At 42.4% G+C, this 10083-nt stretch overlaps 1 protein-coding gene across 1 annotated transcript; it reads right to left on the bottom strand.

The window, feature by feature from the left end:
• Positions 1–8826: 8826 nt before the first annotated feature.
• Positions 8827–9552, bottom strand: LOC134208903 (general odorant-binding protein 99a-like). The gene is made up of 2 exons (XM_062684868.1): positions 9397–9552; positions 8827–9335 (listed from the first exon to the last, which is right to left on the bottom strand). Exons 1-2 carry the CDS (start codon positions 9433–9435, stop codon positions 8958–8960), a joined length of 417 nt encoding a protein of 138 aa, XP_062540852.1. The 5' UTR covers positions 9436–9552; the 3' UTR covers positions 8827–8957.
• Between the last annotated feature and the right edge of the window lie 531 nt (positions 9553–10083).

Below are 10083 nucleotides of genomic sequence, written 5' to 3' on the forward strand. Positions count from 1 at the left end.
TTTAAACCAAATTCTGCAAGTTTATTGTGCAAAAACGTCAAACCGTGTACCATTCATACATTTTGAATTACTAACCTTCAAACTGCCAGCTAATATTACAGAGATACAACCTAATCAAAATGTTTGACTGAATGGACTATACCTGTTCTAATCGGGTGTATATATTTTCAAGGGTTGGACAATTTTATCTCATAGGTAATGGAATACCCTCGATTCTATGTTTAGAAAACTGTGTGAAAAACACTCCGAAGTTTAACAAAGTTGCATTCATTTTGCAATACGGGAAACCCCTTTTTTTCTACAACGAGCTGATTTGTTACACGGAGAGCGTAACAATGTAATGTGTATATTATTGAATAGAATTAGTATCAATTGTCTAACGATTTGAAAACACACCCCTCATGTAAATACTTCAAATTTTAGGATACACGTTTCTACACTCATAGATAAAGTATATAAATTGTAGATCGCTTAATCAATTAATTAAAAGATTACCAAGCAAAACTGTTTTATTCTCGGCTTAATTTAAACCACCTAAAAGTGCTTGAGTACCTTAACAAGACTGTGTAGTTGATTGTAAAAAGGATGCCTTAAATATCAGCCTTTTTCTCTTGAAATCTTTACTAACCTTATATGAATATATTTCCAACCAACCATAAGTTGTGGTTTGCTAAGAAGTAGTAACAGCTTGCAATTCTTTTTGAGAAATCTATCTATTGAAGTACCAAAACAAATGTTCTCACTTCCGAATGGATGGAAACTAGCTAAAGCATTGGATTTTGCTTTACGTTCTTGATCCATGCATCATTCTTGCAATTAAGACGTCACCATGGAGGAACTGGTGGGAATATATTTTGGTGGAACAATATTTTTGAACGGGAGTTTAAGACGGCGCTAAGTTTACAATACCTCCGCCGGAATATTACAGAAATGACATGACTAGTTGACCAGTTCACGTTATTTTTTGAGATTGAGAGATTGTGAAGGATTTAATTGTTGACAGATAAAAACCATAAAATAATACGCTTGGAAGAATTTCGAAGCAAACTAGCAAAATCACGTGATTAGTTGCCAGTTGGGTCGGAATAATCAAATCTAAGAAGTGTGGTTACGATTATCTTGTTTCGTAACATTATTTATATTGGAGATCTATTTTACCCCTCTCTCCCCATCCCAATATTTTGCCAAATATTTTCATCTACATATAGAAATAAACCTTGTAAGTTTCAGCCAGATGCTGAAACATCGATAAAATGGAGTTGCGATTCTCACGAACGCAAACAAACAGTGCAATGTGCAGAAACTCATAATTTGATTGATTGTTCTTAAGTCGGCGCACTGAAATAAGTTTCAATAAGTTTGATGTATATTCTGCTTGAGCTCACATATAAAAATCTATGAATTTTTGACATTTTATTTTTACAAGGCTATTTTACCCAATTTACCGAAATTGCTCATTTGTCGTTAAGAATAATGGTTTTTTTCGCATTGCTGTAAAAGCATTAATTGTAGCTTATTCAACAAAAATATCAACAAGCACGTTCGCCGAATTCGTTCATTTTTGTTTCAGCTTACGAAAGACGTCCTAATGTTTAAGGCACTTATTTTGGTCCTATTTTACTTCTGTTGAAAATTGTTCTGCAAATAGTTTGCTATCTAATATAGATCAGCGAAGGATATACGTATCTATTGAGACGAAAAATATAGATGAATTGAAAGGAAGAAGAAATAGTGTTTTTAAACTTATGTATTTTCTGCTGGAACTCACATAGAAAATTGATGTATTTTTGACATTTATTTTTAAAGGACTATTTTACCCTACACTCCCCTAATGGAAAATCCTGATTTTTAATTTCAACTTAGACAAAAAAGTTTGGACAGTTTTCACCAGATCGGAAAACATCAACATAAGTAGGGCCGAAATTTGTGCGAACTTTCTAAAGAATAAACAGTGTTGCAGAAAATTGCGATTTTCTTAGAAATTCTTGAGTTGGCGCTTCTGAATTATATATGAGATGAAAGCTCTTTAGTTCCTCAATTGCCTCACGGGTTTAGTTTTTTATCCTAGATCTGTTGGTGAAAAATATTCTCTTTGGAAAAACGACCATTTTTTATCGAAAAAGTCAATTTTCTCCTAAAGTAAACAACTTTATAACCATATTAACCACTTGGTATAAAGTACTAATTGAGTAGAAAAAGCGTGCAAAATTTAAACAAAATCGGTCACTCATTGCCAAAGTTATTGCATTTTTTTTATTTTGGTGATTTTTGAACAATAATTTTTGAAGGGCCGTTTTACCCCACTTCCCCTCAATGAAAAAATCTGAAAATTTGCAAAATGCCTTGTCTTACATATATGAACAAACCCTGAAAATTTCATCCAAATCGGAGTTATCGTTGCAACCTCCCTTGGAAAGGGGGTCGCGCTTCTCGCGAACTGGCTCTTAAATAGTCCTTCGCGGTAAAATCGAAAATCGGTGTTAGAGTCTCAGAATAAGTATCGATAAACAAAAAGTGTTAGTATCTCTGGGAAAGACATTGTCATACGGGCAATAGTGCAAAAGTTTGTAAAAAGGAAAATATTCGAGTTTATAATTATACAAAAAGTGTTAATTGTAATAATTGTAATAAATAAGTGCTAAAATGTAAAAGAAGTTTATAATTATACAAACAAGTTATGCATAAATAATAAAGTTTTATTCTAACCATAGTTGAGTGTTTTTAACTAGAAAAACTGAAAGACCAGTGCCGCGCCTTCGGCATAGAACGCTTAACACATCGTGGAACGGGGATTACAGTCCCATCACGATTTTGGCAACACCCGTTTTTGTCTACCCTCGATTTTGGCAACACCCGTTTTTGGCAACATTTTCTTCCCGATTTTGGCAACAATCTCGAAAATATTTTTTTATTACTTTTTAGTGCTAAAACCTTTTTGTTAATATGTGATAGGATTAAGCAAAACCAAAAGTAAATGTTATTAAGGTTTATATGCGTATTATGGGCTCTGTACGAATAGTGGCCACTTTCACTGAAATAATGAACCACCACTCGTATTACCGCTCATTGCAAACAATTTCTATTGAAACTCATCTGCTCTTTTCATTCACGTTTTCCATGTCCCTATTCACACTACCCTAATCTAACCAGCCCACCATAGAATGTCGTATTTTTTGGTATTCTCAATGATTTTGTCGTCGACAAGCTGATTCACACCGTTGTACATAGTACAACACTTATTAAGCGATACCCACTATTTACATCACAATGCAACCTATACTGGATGAGTGATCCAGAAGCAAGAAAGCCCCAGTAGGTCTAATAGCTAGTGATTAGCACATTCAATTTTCTAAATGCGCTATATATCCATCAAGTCGTTTTGCTCATTATGCGCCTCTTTTCTTATACCAGCCGAGAAACTGTCATTTTATCCGTCTTTCTGCTGCATTCCCGTATATATAATAAGCAACAATTTTATTTCAAAGAGTCTTATAGTTTAAGGTCACTCCTGACGGAATCCAAGTTTCAAAGTGCTCGCGTTTTCGGGGGCACACCGCGCCAATTATTACTTTTACCTTTCAAAAAGGGTTTTTAAAAAAAGACAAGGGAGTTTCAACGAAAGAACTAACTACCTCGAACGATCGGAACGGAATGAATTTATTGTACATTGGAATCTACGAGTACATCACTATGAAAGCTGTTCTTAGCTCGTGTGTGTTGCCGCAGCTCTGGTAGATGGTATGATTACCTCTAAACGTTCGCACCATTGATTCCTTCCAACAAACCTCCTGCAGCGCTACGATGCCGAATCCACGGTCCTTTAGCACATCGGCGAGTATGCGTGTGCTCCCGATGAAGTTTAGAGATGTGTAGTTCCACGAACTGAGCCTACAATCGCTAGTGCCTTTTCGTCAATGTGGTCTTCGCCGATGGTGCCGGTCGGTACTCTCTTGTTGATTGTTAGTTGCTTATGATTTTTTAAAGGCTGGCTTGCAGGGCCTGACACCAAACCCCCTAAGTTTCCGGAGGACCATTCCTCCTTATTTCCGGTGGACCATGGTGCACAGTTTCTCATAGAGTTCCTCGCTGGCACTCGGACGATGATCAGCCGTCCCTAACATGGAGAACAGACGCTGTTGTGAGCCGATCCTGACATGGAGAATAGACGCTCACTAAGATTTGCACCTCCGGAGAGAAGCAATCCCCCCTTTCCCTGTCAGCATACCACCATAGTTCCCATCGGGGTTGGTTACATGATCTTCCCTAAGGTTGCTCGTATCCCGGCCAGCACCAAGGGGAGGTAGGGATAGGAGTTGCTGGGAGGCTAAGGACCGCGAGATGGGGTCTATTTTATTCCTTCAGGTACGCGAAGTATCAATGGTACGCTTTACCCAGCATTTGCCGTGCCACAACGCTCACCAATGGAAGCCTATTTAGTGAAGCGAATCCCTTGGTAACACAACAATGAGCGTCGTTACGGTGCGCTGATAGAAGAAGCCACTCATTCATATTCTAAAAATGAAGACATCTAGGTATAAGTCTGGAACTCTAGCACACTGAATTGGAGGCATTGATACTTTCTCTCGACTATCTTATCGCTTTGAAAAAAGAGCGAACAAAGCAGAACGCATGATGTGGTTTGATTGTTTCGTTTCATTGCACTAGATCAAACGGGGTATGAATGCAAAAATCGTAGCTTACATGGATACCTCACCACGGATTGGCTTGTTACACGGTGTTGCTTATTGTTTATCACAGCAACGATCGCTCCTACTCATTGTTTGGCATCCATCTGAGCGAGGCAGTTCACTCATTGGCTATGGCTGCTACGATTGGAACTTTTTTCGATCGGAGTGTTTTTTTGTAGTCCAAAGTACGTACCCTTTCCTGCCACGTTGGGCCTCTGAATTTGTCTGCTGGTATCGTTATCGGAGGTCAAAAGAGCCCAAGTACACGAATTCTCCAACCACCTTGATTTTGTCGCCATTGATACAAGCTCGTAGTGAATGACCGTTTTCTCTCTAGCCTACTTCGTCTTCAACGTGTTAAGGGCTAGTCCGCTTTGCTTCCCTGATGTAGAATTCTTCCAGTAGTGCATGGAGAACTCGAGTGCGATTACCTGCAGCGAGCACCAGTTTGTCCGTAGGTTAACTGCTGTCGAGTGTCAGAGGTGGCATGCCGCAAATGGTCTTCCAACTTCCAATTGGCCACACTGTCACTTGTAGTTCGAGGTGCACATTGTGCTCATGGATCAATCATTGCCGCCTGATATATTCCTCCTGCTGCTCCTGCTAGGAGAGCGACTAGTGCAAAGGGATTTGGTTTTAATAAGTAGAGTGTAGTTAACACTACATTGGATACGCTTGACTAATGGAACGGGGGATTCGTACAGAATCCCTTCGGGGATTCGGACAGAATCCCTTCGGGGATTCGGACAGAATCCCTTCGGGTATTCGGACAGAATCCCTTCGGGGATTCGGACAGAATCCCTTCGGGGATTCGGACAGAATCCCTTCGGGGATTCGGACAGAATCCCTTCGGGGATTCGGACAGAATCCCTTCGGGGATTCGGACAGAATCCCTTCGGGGATTCGGACTAAATCCCTTTGGGGATTCGGACTGAATCCTTCGGGGATTCGCACAGAATCCCTTCGGGGATTCGCACAGAATCCCTTCGGGGATTCGCACAGAATCCCTTCGGGGATTCGCACAGAGTCCCTTCGGGGATTCGCACAGAATCCTTCGGGGATCTGGACAGAGTCCTTCAGGGGATTCGCACAGAGTCCCTTCGGGGATTCGCACAGAATCCCTTCGGGGATTCGCACAGAATCCCTTCGGGGATTCGCACAGAATCCCTTCGGGGATTCGCACAGAATCCCTTCGGGGATTCGCACAGAATCCCTTCGGGGATTCGCACAGAATCCCTTCGGGGATTCGCACAGAATCCCTTCGGGGATTCGCACAGAATCCCTTCGGGGATCGGACAGAATCCCTTCGGGGATTCGGACAGAATCCCTTCGGGGATCGGACAGAATCCCTTCGGGGATTCGGACAGAATCCTTCAGGGATCGGACAGAATCCTTCGGGGATTCGGACAGAATCCTTCGGGATCGGACAGAATCCCTTCGGGATTCGGACAGAACTCCTTCGGGGATTCGGACAGAATCCTTCGGGGTTTCGGACGGCTTCCCTTCGGGCATCCGGACAGACTCCCTTCCTGGAATCGGACAGAATCCCTTCGGGTATTCGGACAGAATCCTTCGGGGATTCGGACAGAATCCTTCGGGGATCGGACAGAAGTCCTTCGGGATTCGGACAGAATCCCCTTCGGGGATTCGGGCAGCACCCCTTCGGGGATTCGGACAGCATCCCTTCCGGGAATCGGACAGAACCCCTTCGGGGATTCGGACAGAATCCCTTCGGGGATTCGGACAGAATCCCTTCGGCGATTCGGACAGAATCCTTCGGGGATTCGGACAGAATCCTTCGGGGATTCGGACAGAATCCCTTCAGGGGATCTGGACAGAATCCCTTCAGGGATTCGGACAGAATCCCTTCGGGGATCGGACAGAATCCCTTCGGGGAATTCGGACAGAATCCCTCCTGGGATTCGGACAGAATCCCTCCTGGGATTCGGACAGAATCCCTCCTGGGATTCGGACAGAATCCCTCCTGGGATTCGGACAGAATCCCTCCTGGGATTCGGACAGAATCCCTTCGGGATTCGGACAGAATCCTTCGGGGATTCGGACAGAATCCTTCGGGGATTCGGACAGAATCCCTTCAGGGATCTGGACAGAATCCCTTCGGGATCTGGACAGAATCCTTCAGGGATCGGACAGAATCCCTTCAGGGGATCGGACAGAATCCCTTCGGGATCGGACAGAATCCCTTCGGGGATTCGGACAGAATCCCTTCGGGGATCCGGACAGAATCCTTCGGGATTCGGACAGAATCCTTCGGGGATTCGGACAGAATCCTTCGGGATCTGGACAGAATCCTTCGGGGATTCGGACAGAATCCCTTCTGGGGATCTGGACAGAATCCCTTCGGGGATCGGACAGAATCCCTTCGGGGATTCGGACAGAATCCTTCGGGATCGGACAGAATCCCTTCGGGATTCGGACAGAATCCCTTCGGAGACTCGGACAGAATCCCTTCGGGGATTCGGACAGAATCCTTCGAGATTGGACAGAATCCTTCGATTCGGACAGAATCTCTTCGGGGATTCGGACAGAATCCCTTCGGGGATTCGGACAGAATCCCTTCGGGGATTCGGACAGAATCCCTTCGGGGATTCGGACAGAATCCCTTCGGGATTCGGACAGAATCCCTTCGGGGATTCGGACAGAATCCCTTCGGAGATTCGGACAGAATCCCTTCGGGGATTCGGACAGAATCCCTTCGGGGATTCGGACAGAATCCCTTCGGGAATGTTCGGTTTGGATGAGGCTTTGTCGCAGAGGAACATTTTGTCAGAATATCAAAAATCCGCCGAGGTTTATTTCAGTAGACACCGATCTACCTTCGATCCGAATAGCTCAAGCTTACAGAAGACCCGTGGTGGAGGTCCGACACCAGGGAGTGTCTCGTCGAAGTAGGTTTGATCCATCACATAGATTAGACAAAATGGATCGTGACGCGTCATAGTACCAGTTTTAAGTCGATTTTGGATGACTAGGCACATGCCCGAGTAGACGATAATAGCCCAATAATATCTAATGTTGATTAGATAACTACCGTGGATTTTTTTTTATTCTTTATTAAGGTGTTTTTTTACACTACAGATTTAAGTTCAACACCTAACTACCTACATGAGATATGGACATATTTGATAAAAGAGAACAAAGATCAGACGACAATATCAATATTTTGCACTTAAATATTATGAGGAGATCAAGTTATGCTGCTATGAGAAGTGATCAATATCATGTGCCATTAGTTTGTTCTTACCCATAGCATATCTAGATATTTAAAAGATATTTCGGTGCAATTTTTTGATATTGTTGCCTGTTCCTTCATCTCTTATATCAATCAAGTCCATATCATATTTTGTAATTCTGCTCATGGCTTCTGCCCGGGGCCTGTTTGATCTCGATGCCGCTAGGGACATAGTGTGGATACGACTATAAACCGTCGCAGCACACATGTTGTACAAAGGGTATTGCAACTTTTTTATGACCAAACCATATTTAGTCTCAATAAAGTTGCTGCAACCATTTGTGCCTGACTTGTCCTGCTCGGAAATGGCCAATTGACATTTTGGTGCCATTCGACAACTCATACTCTTTGAATCTACCCTCAAAAACAAGAGTTAGTGAAGCTAATGCCGCATACTGCCAATTGCGTTCGCTTACCAACATTCGATCAACCTGGAACCCGTTCTAGCGGAAACTCCAAGAGTGCAATTAATAAGTTGTGCATATTGGTGACTTTTGTAATTCGTATTTTTTTCTCAGATGCGAATCATACTCAAACTTCCAAGTTGATTTCATGAATCAAAAAATACTGCATCTCAAACATAAAATCTATCGCATAGCAAGAAGATCTTCGAACGGTTTGGAGATTGGTGCATTGTTGAAATTGAAAATTAATGGGGAAGAAGTCTAGGGTAATAATTAACAATGATTAAAATGTGAAGATATGTATAAAGATAGGATAAAAATACTGAAGAGAATGAGTTTACGAATATGTTTTTTCATAGTTTAGGTGGATAGTAAAGATTATATGAAGAAGGTAAACACCAAAAATGACGATAGCGTCGAAATTTATAAAAAAAAGTAAATGATGATAAAAAAGTTTGGAATTAAAAAATAACTTCAAAACATGTATGTTAAATGAACCTTCAACAAAAACATTTTATTTATTCCTCGAGTTCCTCATCTATCTTCTTCGTTTTCAGCTTTTCGACACTTGTATCATAACTGCAGCTCACGTCATTCCAATCACTATTTCTCTCAATCCTTCTTGATGCTGGCCTTGATCAGGGACAGATTATTCTTCTGGAAGCACTGGAATCCGCGGTATGCCCAGTGGCAAGCGTTGTTGTCCGTATTCTTATCCACGCACTTCAGTACCTCCGTGCGGACTTCTTCAGCGTCGCGACCGTGAGCCAGCTGCTGGACCAAATTATCGACCAGAGGGCCTTCAGTATCCTCGAACAGCTGCATCTTATTGAACACGCACTTGATGTAGCACTTGGTGGTATCGTCTTCGGGGAATTCCCACTTCTTGAACTTCTCCACGTATTCGGCCGGAACGTTCAGCGCAGAGACACACTCCGTGCGGTACTGCAGCAGATCCTCCGAGGTGGAAACTTTGAAGTCGGCAGCAACCTGGGAAAGTAATTCTTAGTTAGGATGGTTTGTTCCAGTTGAATTTCAGTATGGCACTTACCACTGCGATAAGAGCGAATACGGCAATTAATAGTTTCATCTTGCTGATATTATGCGAAGCTGGCTCCCGAAGGTACGTGCAACGATCAACGATGTGTGAAGAAAAATTGGAACTGATAGTGGAATATGGTAGTACCGGTTGCTTTTATATCGACCGGAGACGGCGGCATTGACCGTCAGTGATAACGCCTGTCTGTGTATAAACACACGATCATATGGTGGTGCATAATCATATTTCACCTTTTGTGTTCGGTACTTCAATAAAATTGAAATAGGCATGAAGAAAGAGGAGAAAGTGCTTCCAGGATGCGATCATCGCAACGTGTGTGAACTTGTACTGCTAGGGATGCTCGAATTTTATTACTGAATTTCAATATCCAAATGAGATGTGGTGGGATGGAGTTAATCCTATTTCTGTATAGTTCAACGCGTTTTGGTAGTGTTTTGCAATTAAATATTTAGTATTTAGCTATTAGGCTTTGTTTCAACAATTTTATGTATAAGCTCACAAATTTTCTCTCTTGTTTCATCGTTACACAGCTAAAGTAAGCATCTAGTGGTCAGGAAAGGTGCTGCAGCTGTTCCATACGTTACAGTTAGGAGCTCCATGACATGTAAAGGATATGAGGGTTCAAACCGCCAAAAAAATTCGCTGGAACCGGGAGCGACCAAAACCTGCCGATACATT

This window comes from Armigeres subalbatus, chromosome 1, assembly GCF_024139115.2.
Source record: "Armigeres subalbatus isolate Guangzhou_Male chromosome 1, GZ_Asu_2, whole genome shotgun sequence".
Taxonomy (NCBI): domain Eukaryota; kingdom Metazoa; phylum Arthropoda; class Insecta; order Diptera; family Culicidae; genus Armigeres; species Armigeres subalbatus.

What these genes read in the sequence shown, in the direction of transcription:
- LOC134208903 (XM_062684868.1), bottom strand. Translation starts at nt 9,435, where the DNA reads ATGAAACTATTAATTGCCGTATTCGCTCTTATCGCAGTG. An exon ending in TATTCGCTCTTATCGCAGTG is followed by an intron (nt 9,336 to 9,396) that starts GTAAGTGCCATA and finishes TTACTTTCCCAG; the next exon opens with GTTGCTGCCGACTTCAAAGT.